This window comes from Aythya fuligula, chromosome 1, assembly GCF_009819795.1.
Source record: "Aythya fuligula isolate bAytFul2 chromosome 1, bAytFul2.pri, whole genome shotgun sequence".
NCBI classification, from domain to species: domain Eukaryota; kingdom Metazoa; phylum Chordata; class Aves; order Anseriformes; family Anatidae; genus Aythya; species Aythya fuligula.
The window spans coordinates 7,392,500-7,420,437 of record NC_045559.1 but is presented as its reverse complement, the minus strand read 5'-3'; the positions used below and the strand labels follow the sequence as shown (position 1 = coordinate 7,420,437).

Genomic DNA, 27,938 nt, shown 5'->3' with positions numbered 1-27,938 from the left:
GCCAATTGCTATTCACATGAGAGGTTCTTCAAGGAATCACACCTCTTCATACCCTCTCCCACAATACATACATTGTGAAGAAATAATTGCACAAAACGTCCACTTCCTATTGCCTCTGGGCTGGCTGCACTTGGGAACGAATGCACTTGAGGAGCCACAAAGTGTAGCCCCTTCTTAGCATGTGGATTTGAGCACAGTTTTTCCCCACATTGCCAAGAATAAGTTTTGCAACCCCTCTTGTTCATATCAGCCACTGCTCTTGTAAATCTTGCAGTCTCTGAGGTTCATGGACATTGGATTTGCTTGGCAGAGACCACCAGAATTGCTGGTTCCTCTGACCAGCTTCAGCCCCTGAAGGGTGGCATTGCTTTGGAAGGGACCTCCCTCCATCAGGGCTGACATGGAGGAAAGACTCACAGAGAGGGATCTGTAAGAAAACCCCAGCTTTTGTTTCACCCATATTACCCAAGGTCCCTACTATAAGGAGGTGGGATGACAGCCTTGACCGACCTTTGAACTCCTCAGAGATGAAAGATCTCCACATGGGGAACTTGAAGGGCAAGGCAGCTCAATGCCCCTGCAATGAGCTGCTGCTCCCATGTTCAGCATGGAAACTGCTGGGAAAATAGAGCAGTTGGTACCAGGCAGCATGAGCCATGGAGAGGCTTAATGCAGACCCAAAATGTCATCTATTTAAGCAGGCTTGTTCATGGAAAGTGGCTTGATGATTTGGGGGAATGTTTTGTGTTCTGTGAATGTTAAATGACCCCTGATAAGTAAAGAAAGCCTATTAACAGACAGTTCTGAAAGCAATCAGGCTTAATTATCTGAAAATACAGGGTTTTGCAAGACTATAAAAACCTGTTATTTATTTTTTTTAAGTTTTGAAAACATCTGTAAGCTAAGTATGTTTGAATATGTATTTGTATATTTATATGCACATATATGTGGTGATTATGCAAGGAGCACGGACATTTGCTATTCATTTTGACTATTTCTTCCTTTCTCTTTTTTGGCTCTAGTTGAATTTTCTGACTGTAACATTTAAATGCTTGGTGTCAGCAAAATGCATATTCTTTCCGTGCATTTTCTTTTTCAGCTTTTGAAGGAAGATTTGTTCTCTCCCTCCTAAAACAAAATCCTCACCCACAACCTACTTGAGAAGTCCTTTGATGTCTGCTTACTCAGTATAAAGATACAGGACTCCAGATCTCAACCTTCCCCTGTTTGCCAGTTTAAGCACTAATTCTCCCATTAAATAAAACTTACTAAGAGGGCAGAGTCGAACGTCACATCTAATCATTGATCAGACCATAATGAATTGCTTATATTATATTAACACACGTGCTTTTATTTCACTGAGAACTTTTTTTTTTTTTTTTTCTCTCTGTCTCTCTCTTAGAAAGGAGAATAAAATGTTTGTTGGTCTTACCAGGACTAAAGAGTGAAATTATTTCAATTAAAAGCAAAAAAAAAAAAAAAAATCCCAAATACTGCCTTTTCTAGCTGCAGTATTTACATACACAAAATGAAAATGCTTATCTGATGGTTCCTGCTGAGTGTGGCATTGCATGCAGTCATTAATGATCAAAATCTTTCTAATTCAGGTGTTAAATTTTAATTACGGCAGAGTGCTGATTAATACCAAATATCACCAGGCAGGAACGACTGCACTTTGTGCGCGAGGGACTGGCTGCCATGCAGATCTAGTGCTGTCAGAGCACCCTCATTAAGTGTAGCTCAGCTGTGCTGCCCTACGCTCCCAAATCCAGTGGTGCAATCCCCATTTCCAGCCTTATGGACACCAATTTGTCCTGTATTCAAAGCATTGTCCTCTGCCTTGCACAGGATTAGCTACAGAGGTTTTCAAGCCTCATCTTCCTTTCTCTTTGTTGCAGTTTTCTGAATGAGAAAGATTTTTGTTTGTTTGTTTGTTTCTAAAGGTGCACAAAGTAAAGAAAAAATAACTAACGCAGCTTTTTCCAGCACCTGGCCTTCTGATGGCAAATGCATTGCCTGAATTTACATATTGCTTTGGTGGCACTCACGTGCTTTTTGTTAGCAATGTCAATCCTGGGAAGCAGGTCAAGACCAGAGCTGAAAGCTCCCACCTGCATCAGCTGCTATTCCAGGTCAGTAAAGGCCATTGGAGTCCTGGCTCCCCTTATTTACCCGTCCGCTTGAGCTGCCATCCAACTGGATTAAGTGATCCAATCCATCATGGTCGTGATAATCTCACTGAAGCAATTGATTGGGAAAGAGTAGATGAATGTACTCCCATGAGCTCTGCTTTGCATCAGCTCGTGATGCAGTCTCTCTCTCTGTGGCTGCTGCAAGACCTTTGCCAATGGAGGATGTTAGGGTTGGTTTCTGCTCTCTTCTCACCTGCTGGAAAGCTTGCCAGGCAGACAGTGCTCTCTAGAATTTGCTGTTCTTCATACATATGCCCTTGCTAGTCACCAAGGAGCTGACCATGACGTTGAAATGGCTCCTCTTGCTTTTTGAATGCATATATACGCATATTTATTTCTATATAAAACACCAGATACTAAAAAGTAAAGTTAGTCATGACCCTGACTTTCATTATACTGCCCCAAAGTAATGAAGTCCTTTGTGTTTACCCATTATCCCTGAAATGCCTTTTACGCATTGCTTGTTAAGCTGCAAATAGACAACACCACTCGTTTACAAAACCCAAGGCAGACAACACAGGCACAAAGCTGGCAAAAACATGTGAAAAGAAATAAAAGACCATATCATGACCCTGCACTCAAATTATCCCCAGTGGCTTCTCTTCTGCTACATTATCCGCCCTCAATGCTCTATCATCTTCAGATTGCATTCATTAGAGCCCAAAACTAGTGCAACCCATTTGATTATAGCCTGGATCTGTCACCGAGGTCAATCAGGTTTGACTTTCCTTCACCCCAATCACGGCAAAGAGCACCCCAACACTTTCCTTCACTTGCTGCCATCACCCACTTGGGTTGTGCTCATGTCCCTTGAGCGCTGGCCCAAGCAGTTCAGCCCTGCCCATGAGGATATTTTTCTGCCCCAGTTTAGGACATCTGAAAAGTAGACATCTGATTCTGGGCTAATCAGCCTACTCTCTCCTTATAATTGATGAAAAGTAGTAGGCGCCTCTAACAGGTCATTCATCTTAACCCAAAATTGGCTTCTAAGATCAGACAAGTTGCCTGTGGTCACCTGTGGCTAGGAGGAAACTCAGTTAATGGTGACTAGCTTGAAATTAACCATCTGGCTTCAACAAGTCTGAGTTCAAATGAGAGAAATGCTTCACTTAATGACTATTTTCACTCAGAGTAAGGCTAACTCACACCTTCAGGCTGGACTCAGGAAAGCTCTCGGACATCTGAGGTCTTCCCAGAGCATATTATTATTATTATTATTTTTTTTTTTTGGGCGGGGGGGGGGGGGAGGGACCTTTTTATTTTTTATTAATTTCTTTCTACCAAGAGCTGTGATTCGTGGCACTGCTTTGTGCTGCTCCACAGAGGTTCAGAGCAGGGGAGCAGCTCTTCCTACCATCAGCCACAGTGGCTTGTAGGGGTGAGGGTCTGCCAGGTTGGTCTGCATCCCATGAAAAAGGCAGGACACTAAGATAAATTGTAAGGTCCCTTGGTGACACGAGGTGCTCCTTTCTGCCCCGCTGCATCTGCAGAGCCAGATGGTTGAACGCTGCTCCGTGTTGGCACCGTAGATCAACTTCACCATCACTGAAGGAACAGTTTGCTGGGAGCCCCTGGGCCATCATCAGAGGCTGCGAACTTCCTACCTGATAAGCAGCAATGACAACGGAGGTGAGGATGCAGCTGTACCTGGCTGCCGAGTCCAAGCACACGTGACTGCACGAGGATTAATCTCGGGCAGCGAATGCACATCATGCGGAGCTGATTATTCACGGCTTGTAGCAGAACAGGTGGTCTGCTGTCAAGCAGAAAGACAAGTGCTTTACCCCCACAGAGTCTGGCATCCAAAAAATGACTTTTTTTTTTTTTTTTTTATAGCTTTGGCTGCTCTGGCAGAACAATGGGTTTTCTGAGCTTCCCCTTGGGGGCTCAAAACTGGGGAGCACTGAGGTCCTGTGCACCCCTGATGCTTCACCCAGGGCAGAATAAAATCACTGGTCGATGTCCCAGGGGAGCAGTGGCAGCACTGCTATTCACAACAGCAGTGGTGGTAGGGGATGAGGACTGTGTTGCCTGCCCTCCCTTCTCCCTGCTCTACACAGCAAGCTTTGCACAACACCCAAGCAAATACATTTTTATCAAATGCAAGAGGTAATGTAGTTGAAAATATTACAGTTAAGGGCTGGTAGGTTTACAAAAAAAAAAAAAAAAAAAAAAGAAAAAAAAAGAAAAAAACAACCCACAAGCCTGCCAGGGTTTAAAATTGCAATGGCTTTTAATGTACTTCTTGTCCCAATATTTAACTTTCATGCATTGAAAGCAGCCAGGAGAAACTGTTAAAGGTGCAGTTAGAGGCAATTGTCAAATTGTAAATCAAGTGGGAAAAGCATAGTGGGTCAATAAAAAAATTAAGTGGGATGGTCCCTTGGGTGGGATGGAAAAGCTAGTGCTTTTGCTAGCCTGAAAATCACCTATTTCTTCCCCAGTAATCAAGGATATTTTATTATACGGGAAAACACAGGTGAAGTAGTAAGAAAGAGACTTAATCTGAGATTGCTCCCTGTCCAGTGCTCTACTATGACTGCATAAAACCAACTGCTACAAAACAAACAAATTAAAATCAGCAAGGGGGATGCCCCCAGCTGTAGTTCTGGATGGATGCTGGTACCCACTCACTGAAACATGCCATGTAGAGGAGCACCTTTTCCCCACAGTTCTCTTCTGCATCCTGCATGCCTTCTCCTGGAGATGCAGATTTCCTAATAGAAGCTTATTCCTGGCCAAGTATTCCTGTAGCACCACCAGAATTACTGATTACAGTCCATCACTCCCAGCCCCAAACTTCATACCCTCCCCAGGCTCTAGCTCTGCACCTCTCCTGAGCAGAGATGCTCGTTCATCGCTTCTTGTGTACCAGGCTGGGCTCCCAAAGTCATTTTTACTCCTCAGTGCAGACAAATTCGACCTTTGGCCCTTGGAGATCAAAGGCTATGCTCTGACACCATTGTACACTCTACCTTCCACTTCATTTGGTCTGTTTGCGTGGCCACTATTTTCCACACCATTGACAAGGCGCTGGGTGGGTGATTTGTCACAAGGTTGACAGTTATAGACTGTAATGTGTATAAATAGCCCCTGATTTTTGAGTTAATCAATGGAAAAATGAGGTTCAAAGTCAGAAAGGTTACGTGCGTGTGTGTATATCCCTGCATTGTGCACACGTGATACAGAGGTCTTCACTGGAAACTACTACACAATGCAGTTATTTTCATGAGCCACCCATAAGCCAAGTCCTCTGCTGCTGTAAGGGATCTGCAAGTCTGCTGGTGACACAAGAGCTGTATTTTTATGCCACACATCATTTTTCCATCACAGGGATCTGTGCTTTGCAGTTGTGCTACCCCATAGGACAGGGTCTGTAGTGTGTGCAGGGGTGTAAGACACCACAAAACCATAGGACAAAAAGCCATCGAAGTCAGTATTCTCTGTCCTCTAATGGGTGTAAAGAGAAGAAGAAAGATTGTTTACCATCTTGCTTCCCAGCAATGAATAAATTTTCTTCCAAAGCTAAAAGTCCTGCTCAACCCCTTGTGTTTAATGGCCATTGAGAGGACTAAAACTGCTCTAAAATTATCTGTTTCCTTCTGAATCTTTTATACCTTGGACTCCTCAGTATCTGTGGGCAATATAGATTGCAGTTTAATGATGTGCTGTATGAAAAGTGCTCTCTTAGGTTCATTTTAAACCAATGTTTGATGATATTGCTGCACGCCTACTCCTTCCTATATTACGAGAAACAGATCAGCACTCTTTTTCTATTCCTCTTCGTTACAGTATTTATGATTTAAAAGACATTTATCTTTAGCTCCTTTTTATAATTTTTCTGATCCTATAAGTTCTCTATTCACTTTCTTTTATTATTTTGTGTGTGTGTGAAAGGCCTTCTATACCTTTGATCAACTCTGCCCCTCGTCTCTCTCCTTCTTCTTTAGCTTTTTGAGTCATCAGAACAACAGAGAATCTTTAAAATATGGGTGTACTGAGATTCCTACAATGGTATAATGAAGTCTGTATTTTATTCTTAATCCCTTTTCTTAGAGTCCCTAATGTTCATTTAATTTTTTGCTGCTCAGATTGGGACAGTGTTTTCAGAAAACACACATAGATAGGTTTAGTTTTTCACTTGGTGTCTCACTTTGTGCTAATTAACACAGAATTTCATCTTAACATTTTACTTCTAGGTAACCCTGTGCCCTGAGGTCCTTCTGTAGCTCCCCATGGTCAACACTGGACTTGGCCCTCCTGAATGCTTCGTGCCACCTGCAAGCTGTGGTACTTCAGTGCCTTTCCTTCCCGGTCTCGGTTAGAAGCAGGATGGATAGCAGAGGTGCCAGCATGGACACAGTTATTGCCCTTCCTCAAGTGCAAAAACCTTTGATCCCAGTTTTGCTTCCTATTTCTACCAATTATTATTTCCTTTTCTATTTCTATTTCTATCTATTCTATCCTTTCTATTTCTATCCATCCCCTTTCCATTTCTATTTCTACCAATTATTAATTGGCCAAACATCTTTGCAAAATACAATTTTTACCCCCATACTTGTCCAGCCTTACACAGAGGGTGCCTGGCTTCTGCAGAGGTCTTGCTGAGCACATGGAGACAACAAAAGGGAAAGCAGCCTTCACGGCGTGTGGGCTGAGAGAGGAGCACTGTAGCTGTTACATATTGCATGCACGCAACGGGCTTTTTATGGCCTCATTAAAGTCAATGGGAGCCTGCCATCTGCTTCGGCAGGGGCAGCATCAAGGTATAAAAACATTACGCACTGTTTAGGTGGTGCTTTATCCTGAGCACTGGCTGATCCTTGCCTTGACCCTAGAACTAGGTGTGAGTTATCGCTTCTTTTGTTTAGGAGGGGAAGCAGAAACCGGGAGTAACGCGGAGATTTCAAAGATTATGGCTGTCTCTCATCTGGCCTCATATGTCTGAACAGAGAGAATGAGAAGCAGGCAAGGGAATTCTTGGCAGCCCGTCTGATGTGACATCCCCCGTCAGCAGGTCTCAATTTCCGTCTGACTTTATGATCTCTTTCTCAATCTTGCAACTCCAAGACTCCACAGTGAGCTCGGAGTCTGCCAGGAAGGCTGTGAGCTAACTAGGTGACAGAGATAGTGAGGCACAATTGCAGAAGCTGTAATAAGAGGTATTGATTTTGAATAAACACGTGAGTGCTATTGACTTGGAGAAGCTGCCTCTTAGCAAGTGGAGGGACTGACTGGCTCCAAAGGGTGGAAAAGTGGACGTCTTTTTCTGGAACTGGGTAAGATGAGTTTTAGTCACAGATATGAAAATACGATCAGCATCCTTTTTCTCAGGTCTGTTGGCAGATAAAGGTGTAAGAACCATAGGGCTTCATAACAGGATGAAGAATAAAGGAAGTAGTTTAGGTGGATTGATGGAAAAGGGATGGTGAACAGAACAATGTAAGCAAGTGGTGGGTAAGGCATGGTCTCCAGTACTTGAGCTGAAGTTTATATCTGAGTGATACAGAAATGTTAAAATAATAATAATAAAAAATAAAATAAAATAAAAAGATTTTGGTGAGGCATAGGTGTAAGAAGCTGAGAAAGACAAACAGTAATAACTTAGGACAGTCATTTTCCTCCCGTGATTGAAAAAAAGAATCTCCCTATGCCTTATGGAGGGATTCCCAGGAATCCTCAAGGTTTTTTTTGGCACAGGCTGTATATGGATAGACCAGCCTTGATGCCCTCTCCCAAAATTCTTAAAGCAGACCCCCACCTCCTTGCCATTTAAAGTACAGCAATCTTCTCTCTTTTATTCATAATGCCAGATACTATCACATCCCTGTTGCACAACATTCCCATGGTGACACCAGTCCTGGAAAAGGAACATGGAAGCAATGCTTGAAGATCTCTGCAAATAACATCCCTCCAAGATTAATGAAGAGCTACTGTGGACTCAGTGGACTTTGAACTTAGCAGCCCTCAGAATTTAGCCCTGAGCTTGACCAGGTAGCACTGAAAGTAGTCAAATAAGATGATACATAGTTGAAAATGGTCATGTTGGCAGCTTATGCCTTGGACCGAGGCAGAAGTGCCTAAATACTTCCCATTCCTTGATGAGCAGCTTCCAGCTCCTTGGGTCAAGGATCAAGCTTTCGCCCCTAAGACTTGCTCAGGGGACCTCACTGTACTGGAAAACAGGCCTAGAAATATTTCCATCCTACATGGTGCTGCTAACCAGCTTCAGACTGCTCACCTTACCCCTAGAGGTCACCAGTGGCCCCTGGATCTCCACATGGAATCCAGTCGGCCTGATTGGATATGTGGATTATAATATTTGCAGTAATACCATGGATACCTTGCACAGAAATAAAAGAGATTGAGCTCCTTTTCATAAAACCACTCATAATGAAAAAGTAGGACATCTGGGAGGCAAAATCCTCCATTTCTTACTATTCCCTAGTTATTCTTTTTGTATGGAAGTAAGAATGCAGCCGAATGCAACAGGGGTCTGCTGAAATGAGGGCATTCCTTTCACACATGCATATTCAAAGATTAAAGAGAAAGCTTTGAATTACTTTCAGAAAAGGGGTCAATTATGTAGATTTTACACGGCTTGTTATTAAGGCCAAAACTCACATCGTTTTCACGAGGGCTGGAGGACAGCAAGGCAAAGATGTAAAGGCCTGAGTCCAGGTCCGTGAGGAAGAAGGGAGGGAGAATCAAAACATTGTTAATTATATTCTCTCAAGAAAGGACTTGTGGTGCTAGGAATTCATCCCAGGAGGGTAATTTCAGGGCTACAAGTTGTAATGCATATTATTGCTGGTCTAAGCAGAAGAAGGGAGCAGCTCTGGCTGTGGCACCTCCAGTAGCTTTCTGTAGGGGACTCTACTGGAATTAAAGGCTTGTAACTTAAACAGCTTGCTCTGCAGAATATGATATCCTTCCCCCAAACTATTTGAACTCTTTCAACACCAGTACAATAATGGGTTGAAAGAAAACTGGTCAACAATGGTTTCCTTGGACTTTGCAAGGTCTTTGACGAAGTTTCTCACAAAGGCTGTTAAGGAAACCAGAGGTATTTGGTGAAAGATGATGTATTGTGCCATTGATTTAGAAACCGGCCAGGTCAACAAACAGAGCAGGAATGACTAGTTAGCTCTTACAATACCAAAAGCCTGATAAAAGGCTGTCATAGGGAACATATTAGCCATCTTTTCATACATAAATAAAAGGCTTTGTTTAGGGGAGTTAAAAGTATTATATTTCCTTGAAATCCAACTGAAACTCCAGAAGTGTTGTTAATATTTTATTATTTAATGTTTTACACTTTCTTCGATTATTAGAAGGTTACAAAAAATATAGTCTATTCAAGGTAAGGAAAAGACAGCTTTTATAATGCTCTTCCCAGTGTTTGATGTATTTCTGGAGTTGGGAAGGAAGATTGGGCGTTATTTCTGGAAAAGTGTATTTGGGTTCATAGTTTCCATAGTGCAGATGAAAGGAATGGAGAATGGATGTCATGATCAATATTTTGGATCAAAAATTCACACCGTGGGTAAAATAATCTATTTGGATCCTAATTGGATGCCAATGAAAATTTAACATCCCAATAGAGCAGCTTTCTGTGCAACAGCTAATCAAAAATGACCCCATAAAATCACTTTTTGATGGAAATGTAATTTTCAGCCAAAGGTTTAAAGATCATGGAAATTGTTGCTTTCCAGAAGAAAATATCCAAACTTTTTTTCATGAAAACCTAAAACATTTGGGCCCAAATGGGCCTCAGATAAAATTGTAGCATCCTATGATGCACACAACCTACATCAGAGGGAAATAAAATTTCTGATCAGCTTTGTAAATTGTGTTTCTCCTGACTTCTTAGCATGAATTAGATGGGAGTACTGAAATGATGGATTTGTGGTATAACACTTTTCTTCTAGAGAAGTCAAAACATTTTACAAAGGCATTGATGTCTCCCTGGTACAGGAAGACGGAGGATAAGGAGAACTGAAGGAGGTGCCTAGAGCCTGTGCAAGACCCTGGAAAGGAAGCTGCACATCCTAAGTCCCTGTACAAGTACACTCTCAAGTAAATCGCAGGGTACATTATTATCACATGAAAATTTCTGAGCTGATCTTTCAGATTTGACTAAAAGAGACAATAAACAGTCATAATTAGGAAGCCAAATCTGTCTTTTTCTAAAGAGGAGAAATATAGGACTGCACGTTTATCTTCAAATTAAATCGAAGACTATACAACTCCATGTGAGCATTGTTATTTTCCTTTATCAGCAAGGCATTGTTTTGTTCATGAAATCTGTATGTTCAATAGATTTGATTTTCCAAGCAGCTGGGTTATCTTGCACTGTGAAGGCTCTCTCTTAATCTCAATTGCTGTGCTTTTCTCAGTGCCGTTCCCAGCTGCTCAGAAATGAGCACAGTGCTTTCATCTTTCTTTTCGTGCTCTTATTAGGTGTGACAATTTCAACAATACCCGTATGTAGAGAAACATGCAGGTTTTAATTTGGTTTTTAAAAATGTGTTTGTCAAAAATATAGGCAGAAAGATGTTGTTTTTAAATTATAAAAGTCCTGCCATGATCACACGCTAATGATGCTGGATTTTTTTCCAGATTGCTCTAACACGTAATTGCAGCCAAATCTTATTTATCCACAGGAGACAAGAGAACAGAAAAGAGCTGAAATATGCAAAGTTGGGCCATAGGTGCTTTTCAAGTGATGGTGGCACACAGTTAGGATTAACGTATGTATCTGATTGTTTGGTTTCTGGAAGAACATTTTTGAGAGACAGGATTGTTGATTATCCACTTTTCTATGTCTTGTTAAAAATTTATAATGCAAAGAAACCTTCCCCAAGCGTGATGGGGTCATGGTTGTAGAGAGTATCTATTGGTGTTGTTGGAGTACTAACATGAGAGGAGAGAAAGGGAAGCAAAAATACTTGGGAGGATGGGATGCTTCAGTGGAAGACTTGGCTTTGAACCTAATCAGATGAGAGCAAAAAAAAAAAAAACCAACTGATTGTACAGCACATTTCATTCCAAAGGGGTCAAAATGAGGAATCTGAATTTATACGCAGGAGGTGGGCAGATTGCTCCCTCTGCCAGGGATGCGGTCAGTGTTCAGGTTGTACCTTAACCCAATGTACAATGTACGAGCAACTGCTTCAAAAACTGAGCTGGGAGTGCCTGAAAAGTCACATCAACCTCAGCACTGTCCTGGAGGCTGAGCATCTGGAGTGATCTCTCTGCTGCAGACACCACACAGTCCCTTGTCATTTATGTTTGGGTTTGCTCTCTCAGTGCAAAGAAGCATTACACAACCTGGCCCCCATTAAGGCAGGACTGACAGTCAGCCTGGAGGCCAAAAAGGTCTTGGTCCTCTGCTCTAAATCCACCAGATCCTGGAAACTGAGAGGGTAGTCTTTGGACTCTGTTCTCTGGACCATGATCACTCTCCCACCTTTGCATCACTGTAGGTTTGACAAGAAAGCAGTGATATTTCTCCAGAGGAATGCACATTTGCTCTGGGAATGTCATCACCAGGCCTAAGCTAATATACCTGGGATGACAGTGGGTATTCATGCCTGCTGGAAACATTGCCAGCAAACTCAAGAAGAGAATTAAGTACAAGGCTAACCTGCAGGCTGTTCACTTTGGAATATTTTCCTATTTTCCCGTTGCAGCCATGCTTACTAGCTCAACACTAAGTGAGTCCTTACCATGTGAATACACACTGTGGACTTTATCAACACCCAACCAACCAAGTATTTGATTCGGGTATTTTAGAAGACAAAGTGATGCTGAATTTCTAGGTACTTGAGGCTGGAATAAGGACTCTAAAACACATATTTTCCACGTCAAACTCAAGAAAGCAGTGGATCAGTGCAATAGCCTATTCTGCATTATTAAAAGCTATTGGTAAAGGTTTGATCTATAGCCCAACCCTCCTGGGTTGGGCAGCCCAGGGCAAAAAAAGGTTTTTGTCTTGATGTAGTTTACTGAAGTTTTTCTAGCAAAATAGATTGCCAGCAAAAGCATTATTTTGCTAGTGCAAGAATGCCTAAGGACTTTGTCTCTATAAGAAAAAGAATGATTTTTAAAAATACAGCAAGCTACTTCTTACCAATGATTTGAAAAGTGACACTTCATGCAGAAACCGGAGCCCATGATAGACTTTCTGTGTCAGAAGATGAAAACCTTCTCTTCATGGCAGGTTGATCCTTCTGCTGCAGCTCACTGCTCTTCACAGGGCAAATAATATAAACCTCATTTTTTCACCTTTTTGTCCTTGCACATTTTTTTCTTTTAGCTGAGACTATTTTTTCTGATCCAATGCCACCTCCAAGATAAACAGGCACACCAGGCATGGGGGCTGGGGGGTGGATTTGGGTTTGGGGAGTCTGTAGGAAGGCAGAGGTCCCTCAACGTGCTGTTGCTAGACGCATCATCACACAAAACCATGTGTGCTGTGCATGCCTGATGCTTGTGCTTACAGGCTGCCTTTCTGCAGGATGAGATTTCCTAGGGTGAGATACTTTTACCTCCTGGGTGTTTATCACTTAGTGGGTAATAAATCTGCCGATGTTTCTAAGTGGCTTTTTAAAATGAGGACCACTTAATTATCTCTTGGGCACTGATTTAGAGAAAATCTATATAGCCTGTACAGTTTCTCAAAATCCTGGCTGTTAAAGATACCCCTGAGGGGTGTCCCCAAGCCCAGCATGGTCCTGGAGCCCAGCTCCACAAGCACACCAGAAAGGTGGCTTCAGAGGAGGGTGGCTGGAGGAAGAGGAGCTCCAAATAAATTAAGAGATTGTTATTAAAAACTCCTGGTGATGCTTTCTTGTAATTTATCTGCTCAGGTGACTTTGTTCAGGAGCATCATCTAGCTTCTTAGCAAGACCCTGGCCATACCTTAAACTTACCCTGGGGCCCAGGGAGAGCAAGGAACTTACAGCAAGTCACAAACATGGAGTCTCCTTTGGCTCAGCCCACCTCTGCAGCCCAGCAAGGAGCTTTCTGCATCCTGGTTTGATTTTCTGCCTATTTTTTTGTCCATGCAGATGAGGAGAACAGTTGTTGTTCCTTGGATCTGTAGTATTTTGCTGGACAAAGGCTGTAGAGAAAGGGTCTCTACAGTCCACTGGTGACCTCCTGCCAGGACAAGATCCCTGGGTGAAGGTACTGAGCCCAGATGGTTTCACTCCCATCTTTGCATAGTCAGCTACAGGTGCAGCAGATATTGGTGCAGGTGCCCCATTAACAGGCTAAGCAGGTCTGTAAGGAGCAGCTTGCTACCGATTTTCAGTTAGGGGGGAAAAAGGGATCTAAAAACATACTTGTGCCTGGAAGGATTGCTCTGCAGAACGAATCCTTTACATTTCTTTTGCATCTTCCATCTGTGATTTCATGGTTAATTGATTTATCCATGCAATGTTCCTGTGAGATATAGATTATCTCCACTTTCAGAGTGAAAAAATTGAGTGCGTAAGAGTTTGTGGTTCAATTTGCCCTGAGCCCTCAAGGGACTACAAGGCAGAGTAGACCTGGGATGCCCTGGTCCCTGCTCCTCAAACCCAAGGTAGGCTCCCTCTCCTTGGGGAGATGTAGAAGTCATGCCACCACGTGCTACACCCAGTGGACCAGAGAACTGCCAAAAATGTTCAGCAAGGACTTGTTGGGCCTGGCCAGGGCATGAGGCATGGAGCTACTCTAGCCCCATGGATGAGTACTGAGGGATGAGCTGCTAGTGGGGAAATGCCATAACCACCTTCATGTGGTTTGCTTTTATTTTCAATCATCCTGGAGTCAATGACTTCACCACAGCACCAGCTGCATCGATTGTGCTGAAGCTTTGAAGATCAATGTCTCTAACAATCCTGGCTACAGCTCTTCAAGGGGATAAAAGCTCAGTCCTCAGGTCGTGCAGCTGAGTTTTATCTTCCTGGAAGCTGTCAGAGACTTTTACCTGCTGCTGGTTAGAGGGAGACACATAATGCATGTTTTGGGTTACATCTGCATAGATCCTATGAGGGCTAATAGAATATAAACATCAGTCTCCTTCGAGTCAATAGGAAACAACCACCCACAACAGATTTCTTTCTTTGAATTGTGTTTGCTGAAGGATGCTGAACTGCCTTTAAATTGTTTCCAATAAACAAAGAAAGGTAAAGAGAGAAGGACTGGTAAGAAATAGTGAGCACCTTGCAAATGTAATAGCAGTTAAAAATCAGGTAAGAAAACACTTAGAAAAATCGGGTGCCCAGCAGAAACTACATCCAGGTGATGTTAAGACTTCAGTGTAAAATGAATTAGCTGATTAACTTACTGAACTGCTGTCCAATACGTTTGAAAATGTCACGTACAACAGGCAGGTTTCAGGCAACATGTATGATTTTGACTCCATCTCCCCAAGCCAAAATTTCTGGCTTTTGTCCCAAGATGCACACATCATCTGCCTTTATTTAAATTTTTTGGATCCACCATTGTAGTGCCTGCCCCCTTACTGTGTGCTGGATAACTCAGATGAGCAATCACAGGATTAAGATAATGAGCAGGAACCATAATGAGGTGTTTTCATCCTTATTTCTGCCAGGATTATGGCAGAGAAAACATAAAAAATGCATTTCTGTTAGGCAGCTTGGACACGCATCACCTTATTTTAACACAGGTCAAGGGAATAGAGCCTTAGAAGTGCCAGTTCACTCCACATACTATAAAGAAATGATAATGAACCAGCTGCGCTGGAGGCAGCCGTAAGTGTAGATATTTGAAGTTTTCTGAGACAAATCCCACCTCTGAAGATTGACCCTGATCCACGTATTTTGTTGTTGTTTCCAGCTGAAGAAAAATTGGGGTCCCTGAATTTTAACAGCGTCTAATAGTGGCGTGAATTCCAGCTTCAGATATTAATTCAGATGAGGCTTTGATGTAAGTGGGGATCGTTGCTTAAGCCGAAAACAGGCTGATGATATGTATTCATTATATGTAGAAGCTCTCCTGTGCCTTGCTGGGGATGTTGTGCTGACATCATTATTTTGCATTTTTATTGACATTCGGAGAGACAGAATAAATGTCCCATTAGGCCAGTAAAGATGGAGAAATTAAACAGCAGGGAGACCTAGAATCAGCAGTATTAGGAGAAGAATATTTCTGTAGCCTGTTGCAGTGAAAGGAGCACCCAAATGGGGGTAACACAAATGCACATACTTAGATCTCCTGCCCCAAAGTGACGCGTCTAAGGGGGTTAAAAGGTTTGAGAGGACCTAGGGTTTAAATGAGCTGAAAGGGCTCCGGAAAGCAGATGGGCAAGAAAGCAGGAGGCTATCCCAGATCTCTGTGTGTCTTTACCATGTAGTCCTCATCTTCTTCCCAAAGCCAAGGAAATTTGCTCAGAAACTGTCACAGATGGGATATGAAGGGACTGATAGCTGATCAGACACAAAGAGTGCCCAGGGAGGCTGGGAGCTCATGGGATGATGAGATAAGGAGGGTCTTACAGACACCTAATGAATCAGGAGGACATGTGCAGCAATATCTATTACAGAATAAAGCAGCCACATGCTGCTGGCATCAGTTGGACAAGGGTTTTATCTGGGGGGTCCACAGAGGCCCCCCACTTGAGTGGCAGAGGGCAGGCTGTCACCTCTTCCAGAAGATAGATCTACCAGAGTTGGTGATGACTCCAAGCTTACAAACAGTGCGTGGACCACAAGAGTTGAACAAACCAGGATAAAAATACGTAAATGAAAGAAAATGTGGGCACATCATGGGGGAAAACAGTCTCCTGTTTTTCCCAGGGTCCTGCTTTCAGGCACATGATCATGTCCTGTGAAGCAGCCCATCTCCATTAAATAAGGGACATGCAGGATCTTCCTCAGACTCTGCCAACCTCTTGTCTATCGGCCATTTTTCTTGTCTAATGGGCCATTTTTCATGTAGTTGTATCTTCTAGAGTTGGTCAGGCCAAAACCGTGCTGACATTTTGGAGAAGGGTTGGCCCCCAGCTGCTCTCTTCATTTTGGGTTCTAATTTGCTTCAAAACTAACCCAAACTTCAAAGAAGATAAAAGCACCTAGCCATGACACAATATTTTACAGGACTACTTTGTGGCAAGACAAAAATAATTGTTTTGTATTTTGCCAGCTCTGTCTGTCCATCTTCTCTTTCTGCTTTATCCCAAGCCTTTGTGTTCGCACCCTCCCCATTTCCTTTTTTACAGGGAAAAATGACCATAGTCCAGGATTTACACAGTTGTAATGACATTATCCTTCAGAGAAATGGCTATTTCTCACGGAGTACCTTTCCTGCCCCGTGAGAGCTAGACCTCCTCTCCCAATGCACACACAGACGTGTCTATAGAGTAGCAAGTGCATTTACAAGATTCTGCGGAGTATCTGGGAGTCACCTTGCATAAGAGGTTGTGTTTTTACAGACATAAAATGGCTATAATCAGGTTTCTAACTGAGAGCATAATAGCCGTGCTTTACCAGAGTTGCAGCTTGGGGAAACGGCATTTAATTTGACAGAGATATTAACAGGGATGGTAGTGGAGTCCTTTACATTGGAAAAACAGCTTCTGTTATCTTGTTCTGTTGATTTGTTCTTGCAAACCAAACACACTCGGTGTTTGTTGTTTCCCACACTGGAGCAAACGCCGTGCCCTGTTTGGATGGTTACTGAAGTGGATGAATAAATCATCTACCTGGCTGTTGGAAACACATCTACCGACCTAATGCTCTAGTAAAAGGCTCTGAATGTGTCTTGACTTTTAACACCCAGAATAGCAAATACACCTAGCAGAGAAAGGAAAATAAAACTACAGTTACTGCGTGGGGAAGAAAGCTTTATCATATTTCCAGTACATGCTTTGTCAGAAGACTGAACATGAAGTTCAGCCTCATGGTTTTGCACCCAGGGAGGAGGACAGCCAGAGGCCATCTTCTCTGCTGAGGCAGAAACTCTGGACAGCAGTAATTATTTTAGTCTGTAAGCCTCATCTCTACAGCTTCCTATTTTTCATCTATAGATCGTCAAAGCACAGATGTGTTGGGATGGAGAGAAGGAAAAATAGGGTGGTCAGAGCCTGGTCCTGGAGACCCAACTGAGCTGGTGGCAAGGCTTTGGGGTCCACATCTCTGCTGGGGTGATCTTCTTGCACGTCAAGAGGCAGCTTTTCTTTCCCGAACTACCACATTGACTTAACAGGAATAATAATAATAATTAATAATAATAATAATAATAATAAGTAATAATAATTGGCTAAGGTTCTTGATGTGTTGTAAAGATAAATGCCTTCCAGTTGCTGGAGAAGGATGGACAGTCCCTGATGGCAGAATGCTTAACAGGCTTTGTCATAAGTACAGATATGATTTTTTTAATGTCTGTCTTCCAAATCTGGAAGGCAACTAAAACAATCTTAATAATGCCTTGAGACCTTAAAATTAATCATGTTGCTTTGCTTTCATGGAAAAGGCATAACTGTCCTGGAAAAAAGGAGGTCATTAGTGCCTTAAAGATGAGCTCCAAAAAAGTAATTGGTGTTTCCAGCCCTCACTACAACCAGAGCCATATGAGGGTAAGTTGGCAAGCGATTTTGACACCACTTACTCATGCAAATGCTGCATCAGTGGAACAGCTTGCAAAGAGCATGGGGCTGCCCTGTGTTTACTTCCCCGGAGGCGGCTCTGCCTCCATCCGGAGCCCCAGGGTGGATCTCAAAGGACTGCAGCCAGCAGCCTCGGAGGGGAAAACCTCCCTTCTCTGATTTGAAAATACGCCCTATAACCAGCAACAAATAAACACAGCTCCAGTTTCTCAGGGCTGCCAAAACAACACACCCAGTGCGGTGCTGTTCCTCCCCTTGCATCACCGACAGAGCTGCCAGCTGAGTTGAGCCTGTATCCTTGGTACCTTGGAGCAGTCCCAAGAAGGAAGCATAGAGATAAGCTTTCAGGAGCTGGACAGCTTTTGTACTGCTGGTTGTCACAAAATAAATAAATAAAAGGCCCCAATACATGACCACCAGCTAGTAAAAAATCATGGTTTTACTCCAAAAATCACTGTTGAGAATATGGCCTTTCTGAGAACAAAGCTTTATATATGCCAGGAGATGGCTTCAGAATGAGAACTCAAAGATGACTTTTTTGAACCGTGTTTATAATTCAATCTATAGTTGCAAAGGGGCCATCCCAGGTAGGAAGCACCCAACCATCAACCTGTGCCCATGCTGCACCTCTCGTATAGTGGGATACCCATGCAGGAGGCAGCTGTGAGTGCATACAGCTCATTCCACTCCAGCCAGAGTGGGTTTTCCTGGCTCCCAGTGCATCCCCTTGCACTTTTCAAAAAATCAGCTTCCTCATTGTTCAGAGGTCTAAGTCTGCCCCCCAACCAGCAGGGTGCACAGCTCTGGCAGCAGTGAATGGTACTCACCACCGTGCCCAGCATCTTTACATTTTTTGACAGTGCATCATATAAATAAGCACATGAAATAATTCAGAATTTGGAATTCCATGTGATTTCACTTTTTTTTTTTTCCTTTTTTTTTTTTTTTGGTCTGTTTTGCCTTTAAGGAAGAAAGGAATTTCAGGACATTTTCAAATGTGTGTTTTGTCTGGATGAATGAAACAAAGTCAGGTGTTGTGATTTATTTTTTTTTTCACAGCAGAGAAATTAATTGCTGAAAGCAGCTATTTTTAACAAGAAAGCAAAGACTAAAAATCCCTAAAAGGGGCTGGTCTTTGCAGGGCATAAGCAAATCTGACCCTTTTTTAGGTAACCCCTGAGCAGTTTGTTATTCTATCAGTGGACCTGTAGCAAGAGTGACAACCTAAATACAAACCTCCCAGTTCCCCAGCCAAGCCCCAACCTTCTGCAGGCACTTATTCTGATTTACAAATGGTACTTTTAAGAGTCTGCTGCTTTTGACTTTTATTCATAGAAATGAAAAGCAGGGTAAATCTGGAGAAGCAGTGAAGAGAGAAGCAACAATATCCCTAACATTTGGAGGCAAATGTTGCACTTATGGAAAATATGCAACAAAAATGAAGCGAGGGTGGAAGGCGCTCCAAATGTTAAATATTCATTAGTATTCCCTACGCTGCGTGTTCTAAATATAAGATGCGTTTCAGCGCAGCCCCTGTGTATGGCTGGGATGCCTCCCTCTCCCATATATGATGCCAGAGTGATTCGGATGGTGGGGAAGTCGCCATGGCAACACCTTGATGCTACCTTTTGTTTGCCAGATGAAATGACCAGGGGTGAGACCGGCATGCAGCGTGTATACAGGATGCTGCCCAGCCATGGCAGTGTCTTTTGTCCTGCCTGGGGGCATGGGCAATGCCCACGGACTTGGCAGGGGTGAAAAACACACAGGGTCCTGCTGCTTCTCCCTCCCTCATTTAGTTTGAGGGATAGCTACTTGGCCAGCTTGTGGTCAAGGATGCAACAGTGGATTTTAGCAGCCCCAAAAAGGGGATCGGTGCTCTGTAAGGGAAGTGGGACCATGGGCTGGGAGATTTTGGCCACCAGCAGCTCTGGAGGTTGGTGGGCAGGATCTGATGGCTGCTCTGAGAGCAGTGGAGATCAGGTCTGGATTCAGACTCCTTGTGCCCTTCAGGATTTCAGGGCAGGCACTGTAACTTTCCCTATGTTGGGATCCCCACCCCAAAGGTTAGGAAGTGTTTCAATTTACAGAAGTTTTATTCAGGCTTGGGTGCACACACAGCAGGTGAATGGGAGGAATGCTGAGGGTTCAGATATACACCGTAGGGTCCAGCTGCTTCCAGGCCCCTTGGCCAAGAGCTGAACGCTGAATATAACACTTTTGGAACCATTTCTCTCACTCCAGAGTCAGACACTGGAATTCAGACACTTATCTTTACTTCACTAAAAGTCATCTAGATCTCTCTGCTCTCAAGCCTGTGGAGGTGTCTTAGTGCAGTCAGCAGGGCCTGTAACGAGAGGCAGACATCTACATTGGTCATTCAAATTATGGCAATATAAGGGGCTTTCAAGGCACATATCTCACTCCCATGATTAGTTACAGAGCTGAGAGTAATTACATTCCCATCTCAAACACTTCTAGCACAAGTTGGTTGAATGGATTCTTTCCCCTCTTTGGTAGGTGGAGAACCCGAGATAGGCTGGGTGCTGCTGACCAGACTCTGAGTCAAATGCTGCTCTCGTCCCCAGATAAAAAAAGGATGGGAAAGCAAGCGTTCACATGCTCCTTTTGCCTCTGCAGTGCCTTTGATCTGAAAACAGCAGGAAGAGAGGCTGTAGAACAAGTCTGTGGTAACCTGAGCACCGCCATGTGTCGCGGCCCAAGGGAGGAACGAAGTGTCAGGCCACGGCCCGTGCTATTGCAGCACTGCTGTGCTGGCTACCATGGCTAAAACCATTGTGTTAAAGCAAACACACACATCTCTGGTTCAAACAGGTGTAGTGGCATTGCTCTGAATGAGACTGGGTGTTGCAAAAAGGTTTGGATATGTGCAGGGAGGGTGGTGGTCCTGCTGCTGGTCACTCAAAGGACAGGTCAGTGGCTGCATGGGCTGAAGCTGAGCATTGGCCCAGACAGTGGTAGAGCTCAAGTCCTACTTGGTGCCTGGAGACTGAGAGGAGGATGAAATAGGACACATGACCCCATCCATTTGCTGCCACTCCAGCTCTTACATCTGCTGGAAATGACCAGCCCTGGTGCTTTCTGAGATAACCACGTCAGAATTCACCCGATAAACACGTCACAGAATTCAGGCAGAACCAGTTGGGTTTGCTGGTCCCACTGCTGAAGGTGGATATGGACAGATCTCACTGTCACACACCACTGCAGCTGTGGCACACAGCATCCCTATAGGGCTCAAAACCATCTTCGGGAAGTGTCGTGGAGGGACAAGGGTCCCCAGTGCACAGGCTGAGCTGTGGATCTGCTCAGACAGCCCCATCCTCTTCCTCATTCCTGCCTGTCCTGCTGGGCTGGGCTCTGCTCTGACTCATGCACTATCAGCAATTCCCTGGTCCGTTCACATCAGAGTCTTTGAGTGCTGCTGAACCAGAAAGGCCGTGGCTTGCTTTTCTGGTCCCAGGCTGGATTACTCCTCTGGCCTTCAGGAAAAGCATTTATTTTATTATTATTATTTTTTTTTGGTAAACAAATAACACAGGAAACTTCATGAGGCACTGTGGTTTAGCCTAGTTCAAAGCAGAATGAGCTTTAAAAGAGAACTGAGCATTCATGCTATCACAAATGTACCATATACATGATTATATTGCATTACAGGGTGCCCACGTGGCCTGAGAGCTCTGAAATTCCCCAATACTGCTCTCTATTAGGTTCCTCTGGGCACTTCGGAGCATCAAATTACTCTGATGGCTTGGAGGCGAGGCTGTTTCACAGATGCACAGGCTTGTGAACCTCACACCAGCGTCTGACACTCCATTGTACACCAAAAAATACAACCACTGTGTTTTCCTGGAGCCTGCAATTCCTGCTGCCATTTATTCGGCCACTTATTAAAGTCCTGTAAATAGCAATAGCAAAATATATTTTTATACACCCAGCAAGAAATAGATGAGCCTGCCAGAAGTTGCACAGTGGCTTTTTAGCTCAGGAAAACTTATCGCTGCCTTCAACACGATATGATCAGGTTCCTTCACATTTAATAAGGAGCTGAGTTTTGCTGAGAACAGTTAATTACTTTGAAATTAATATTAGTGATGCATTAGGGGGCACCTCCCCTCCCTGGTTTTACTCCATAAGGATTTATTCCATAAGGAATAATAAGAAAAATGCCCCCGAACTGCAAGATCTACAGGGTTGAAAGGATGGGAAGGGAGAGATAGAGAGGAAAAGTATGTGTGGGGCCAAACACCCTCATCCATTTCCCTGTCTAGGTGCACTTCTGCTGGGGCTTGCCAGGACAGGAGTTCTTTATTTCTACATGTTTATCCCAGGCTTTCCACCCTACATTCATGTGCATCACCATGAACAGATTCCCTTGCACCACCTCCATTTGGATGCAGCCTCCAAAAGCCTGTGTGGAGCATGAAGATTGTGTGTAGGCAGAGGTGGTTTCCACTCCCAAAAAACATGAAGCCACAGCAAAAGGAGAAGTTTATGGAGGGGTGCCTTTGGAAAGTTGGGGTGAAACGCCGTGGGAAGGAACCTTTCTCTCTGGTGGCCTTGCAGGAGCCTTGGAGGCTGACTCAGAGTGTGTTGGATGATGAAAGCTGAATGAGGTGAAACCCCATAGTTATTCAGGGAATATGCAGAAGTTTAACCAGACCTACTGAATCCTAGACCAGCACCTTCATCACACAGTGACTCTTCCTCAGCGTGTCACTTTGGGGCCTCAAAGAGCTGGTGTTAAAGGGCATTAAAAATTTTCACCTGTGATACTCTCCAGTCAGCCTGGCAATCATTTTCTAGCACCTAGGTGGTGTAGCAAGAGTTTTGATAAGGTGGTGTAGCAAGGTTTTTTATTTCATTTTCAAAAAAGCAATTGCTGTGTGGAAGGTTATCCCCTGGGTCAGGGAAGGGGAACCCCATTTCTGTCTGCATGAGGAAGCAGGGCATGCACTGGGCAGTGATGGTTCAGGGGGGTTTTGCTTCACGCTGCTCTGTTCCATCCCCAGGGACCGAATGCCCATGTGTTTGGAGTATGTGGGGTGCAGGGCTGAATCCCCTTCCCAAAAGACATTAATTCCCTGCATCACCCTGTGCTGGAAGCCAAAATGCAGCAAGCAGGGGCAATTAGGGATTCTCCACAAAGGCGTGCTCCGATCTGAATTAAAATGCTAATAGAAAGGCATTCAACGAGTATCTTTGGCTGAGCAACTTCGCAGCACTATATTCCTTTTGTTTCCCTCTCTTTTCTTTCTTCCCCTCATTTCCCAGCTGACAACTGAAAGGAACTGCCTTTTGGCGTGGGTTTGGTCACTCGCCCACAGCCAACGTGCCCAGCAGAAAACGCTCCAACCGCTGCCAACCCCGAGCCGGCACGGGGGATGAGGGATACACCCTTTAAAAAAGTAAATCCCGGGGAATCCGCAGCCTTTCTACGAAGTTTCGGTGGTGATTTCCTAGCTAGCTGTCGTGCGTCAGCCCCGTGTGCACGGGGATGCTGCTGAATTAAGCCCGGCGTGAAAAGCCGGCGGGCACAATAGGCAGCGGCTGGTCCCATCCCTCCTGCTTGACCCGATCCCAGCGGCAGGGCTGGGATGGCTTGTCCTGAACGCATTACGTAAGGCTGGGCTCGTTTGTCAGCCGCGATGGTACAAACATAGCTGCAGGCAGATTATGCAGAGAGGGAGAGAGAGAGGAGCGCGAGGGAGAGCAGGAGGAAGGTCTCTCCAGGAACCCCGCTCCGCACCACTGAGGGCTGCAAGTTGGTGAGCGGGTGGCCGAGTGGCCATCAGGGGGTGGCCAACGGCCCCTGACATGCTCTTGTTCGTGTGGGATGCTTGAGGACGGCACCAGAGGCTAAGCTGGGGGACGAGGATTGGCATGAGGATCGGAGCAACATGGAAGGGCTTCTGTCTCCGATGAGAACGAAGGTAGGGGAAGATGTTAATGGCTTTTGAGGCTGTTTTTACCCGAGGAAGGGAAGGGGAGGTGCGGGGCTAGCTTTGTGAATAGGGGGCTTGCCGAGCTTTTGTCTCTGTTTCTCCTCTTCCTTTATTTATTTTTTTTTTCTTTTTCAAAACTCGTGAATGCAACTCGGCGGAGGAGCGACAGCAGTCGCCTCCGAGAGGGGAGTAACCCATCACTCTTCCTCGACAGAGCTGACCTTTGTAAATGAGTTTGCCTTTTTGGAGTAGACAGCCATATTTTTGTTTGAATTTCCAGTCGGAGGCTCTCATTGTGTCTGTGTGTCTGTGTGTGCTCCCTGGGGAGCGGCTGGTGGAAAGCGTACCTGCGGCGTGGGGAGGGATGCTGCTGCTGGGCTACCTGGGCAGGGCATTTTTGGCAGCAAGGGGTGCATGGATTTACAAAGAGGGTGCTTTTGTGACCCACAAACCTGCCAGGGGGGGAGACCTGTTGGTGTGGACCCAGACAAAAAGCTGTAAAAGAGAAAGTGAGTGTGCAGACCTCAGCAACTGCTGCACTTGTCTGCTGGTTTCTCGTGCTCCAAACTCTCTTCAAAGGTTTGCCATTAATCCTCGTTATAAAAGAAACTTGGATTCCTGCAGGGAAAAGCCACAGGCAGGGAAATACGGTGATGGTTTGCTTTGCAAAATGTCTTTCCATACTGTTATTTCTGCACGGTCCTGGGGGACAGACTGAATCCTGGTTGTATTTTATTTGGTCACTGCCTCCATCCCATGTGGTATCTAGCTTGCGTAAATCTGTCTGATTTTGGTCTGTCACCACATGCAGCCCCATTGTGTTGTATCTCAGGACTGGGAGAAGTCGAATTCAATGGCAGTTATTACTGGCAAAAGGGCATCTTCATACGTCTCAAATGCAAACAATTGTGAAGGTATAGTTGGACCAGAGTTGTTTCATATAAATGCAAGACAAGAAAAGATTCTGAGAAATCATCTGGTCCAGCCCCTGTACAGAGGCAGATCGGCTGGTCTGGTCTCCTCTATTATATCTCTGCCATCTACTATCTTAAATTAAAGGCTCTTCAATGATTGAATGTATTTTCAATATTAAAAGCCAGGAAAGTGATTTTAATAATAATAATTTGCCAGCAAATTGCTGTACTGTAATTCTCCAGGGGAGTGTTTTTTCCCACTTTAATTCAGCTCCTTTTTGTCTTGCCTAATAAGTTGGGCATTAAAAAAAAGGACCTACCAACTTCATATAGCTCTTCATTATAAGAGAATAATGCTAATGGGCAGTTGATAAAATGAAAGATTTATTAGGGGCTGTAGAACCAGGCATCCATACCCCTTGTCACTGAAGAATATGTACATTACTATTAGTATTTCTAAGGCATTTCTGAGTACTACTTTGTTATTAAATCACAGAAAATAAAACAAACAAACAAAAAGCCCAGCAGATCTCCTTTCAGCATTAGAAAATGCAACTTCCAGCATTTTAGTTGATGTTTCCATTCTGCTTCTTTAACCAGGCTTGAAATGATTGCTGGAGGCAGTCTCTCCCGGCACTGGTGCACTATCAGGTTAACGCGTGAATTAAGTCAGATGTGTGTACTATCAGCACCTGCAGCATGCACACAGCTATAAAAATGACAGAGTAAGGGAAGCAGACCAGGACTGGATATTATGTTTGTTCTTCTGACTTGCTTCGTAGCTGCGGCTGGAATGTAAATCCTAATAATGCCATTCATAAAGTGTAATCTCAATTACCATTATCAGGTTATTTCTTGAACCTACAGAGGAATCTGCTCAGGAATATAGCCTTAATTCTTTGGATCACAATCTGCTTTCAGGCCAAAACAATGGGATTTTAAAGCGGCAATTACAGTGGTGTAAAACTGGTGTGAGTCTCGTGAAGGTCCAGACCCTGATGTTGATGTTACATTGGTGTTAATCTGGGGTGGCTCTGTGGCAGGTGCTGGAGATATTCAAACAGATTCTGTGTAATAAAGATCAGGATTGGGCCCTTGTGTCTTTACCTTTCAAAGAAATAACAGTGAGAAAATCACTTGAATTGATCTGAAACTAATCTCATTTCCAAGATATTTCATAGTTGGCAGAGGCTCCCTGCTTACTTGCCAGAAAATAAAGTGTAAAATCTATAACTCTCCAAATACAACCTTAATACGTGATGCCTTCAAAAAAACTTGCCAATGACGAGGCTGCCGATGTGCCGAGACCCCTTCCTGTCACACTCACTAATATTGCCTCCTTTTTTCCCCTCTACTCCCCCGTCTGTCTTCTCCCATCTGTTGTCACTTACTTCACACTTAGGCTGCAAGTGTTTGAGGTGGGCTGGAAGTTTTTCTGTCCTTTGGTTTGTAGAATGGGGAGTTCCTGGTCACCTCCAGCAGCACTGCCTGGAGCAAGCCTGGAGCATCTGTGGGCTCCCAGACTTTATCCTGCATAAGAAAATCCCCACATTATGATAAAATGCAAATAAATGGTGAACTTTATCTCTAGTGTCCCAGACAGCTGTGTTCAATCTGCTCAAATCTAGACAGAAAAATCAAAACATCCTCAAGTTTGCTTTGCTTCCATGAGCAGTTAGTGATCAGGGCTGACTACTGTGGGCACAGCTCACAATGTCACCAAGGGGTGAGGACAACTGGCATCTGCCTGCCATAGCCAAAGGTCTAAAAAGCCCAAAGTCCCTGAAGTTGGAGTTGGAAGAATCATGGTGGCAACCAAAAATATGACTGTCTTTGGTCCCTTTTTCTTGTAGAGGTTCAACCTCTCTTCCCTTCTGCAGAGGGTCAATGTACAGGAGGGCTGGAGCTGAGGCAGCCACAGCACGGTGAGGTGGAGACATGGACACACGCCCCCGTTTCCCCAGCCAGCTCCACATCAGGGCTTGCTAACACGAAGCTGGGAATATGCAGCCAGGAACATACTTCATAGGGGCCTCATTTCCCACTCCGCAAAGTGATAACCCATTTGGTTATTGGGCCATGCTGGATGATCACAGAGTGGGGTGCTTAATAACTTAGAAACTCTTTAAAATATTTGTTGAGTTAAATTGGATCTCGAGCATTAAGTGCATTACACCATGTAATGGACTCCACTGCAGTAAGTCATGGGTGGTTAATACATTTCTACTTTTACATAACTGGGACGTACAAATGCAGGAATTTAAGGGAAAGTGGGGAAATATGTGGTAAAATGGGCTGGCATATCAAAACTGAAGCAGATAGGTGGAACTCATTGAACAGTAGACTTATGCTACCTTTATTTTGCATTGATGGTTAGATTTCATATGGCTACAAGTAATAATTGGATGTAAGTATTTGGTGATTTAATCATGATACTGATAAACATTACCAAAATCGGTTGGTTTATGTAGCTTAATATGTCTGAGTCCTTTTTTAAGAGCAAATGAGTGTACACAATAGCAATGTCCCCATGCCACCTTAAGAGATTGTGAAGTTGATTGAGTACCATGGAGTGAAAAGAATGAAGAAATGCATAAATATTGCACTCCTTTTGTTAGCCTCCATTTTAATTTGTTTTATAATCCTCAACACATGCACAATTTTCCTTAACCCTCAGTGCATTGCCTTCAGCAAATTACACTGGCATAAGAATTTCAGTAATTTCGGTTTCTCCGCCGCTGACACTTGCCAGTGCATGCTACTGAATTTGCAATGAGCACCTGGCTTGAACCACGCAGAGCTGGCTAGCTGCTCTATTTTCCTTTGAGAAGCCTGTGCTTGGTGCTTTTTTTTTGTTTATCAAAGCTCTGCTTCTCTTTCAGACCCACTGAAAGAACTTTTTCAATGAACTTTTCGTCTGTTCACAAACACACTTAGAGGGTAAATGGAGATTAATTACCGTTGAATTTACTAGGCTTTGCACCCAAAGATAATGAATTTTGAGTTTTCCTCTGCACAGAGAATTCAGCTAGGGAACTGAGCAAATAATGTGTGTAATGTTTAGATAGTGCTCCTAATACATTAATGGTGCTGTTCTCTGTTATTGAATCTTATTAACTTTATCTGTTTATTATAGATTTTGGGGATTAGCAGACTCCCATGGTGTTACTATTTACTTGCTAAACTGTTTTGTCTCTATTTTCAAAGCAGTTTAGTTTTTGACCGCTAGATCTTTCAATAAGAGTGGTTA

The 27,938-nt window shown here is 43.9% G+C and overlaps 1 protein-coding gene across 1 annotated transcript in view; it reads left to right on the top strand.

Annotated features, from left to right (window-relative positions):
* Positions 1-23,707: 23,707 nt before the first annotated feature.
* The window catches only part of FRMD4A (FERM domain containing 4A), a 267,652-nt gene continuing 263,421 nt past the window's right edge, over positions 23,708-27,938 (top strand). The window contains exon 1 of the mRNA XM_032183289.1: positions 23,708-23,762. Coding sequence (XP_032039180.1) covers positions 23,730-23,762 — 33 coding nt within the window. The 5' untranslated portion in view covers positions 23,708-23,729. The remainder of the gene's footprint in view (positions 23,763-27,938) is intronic.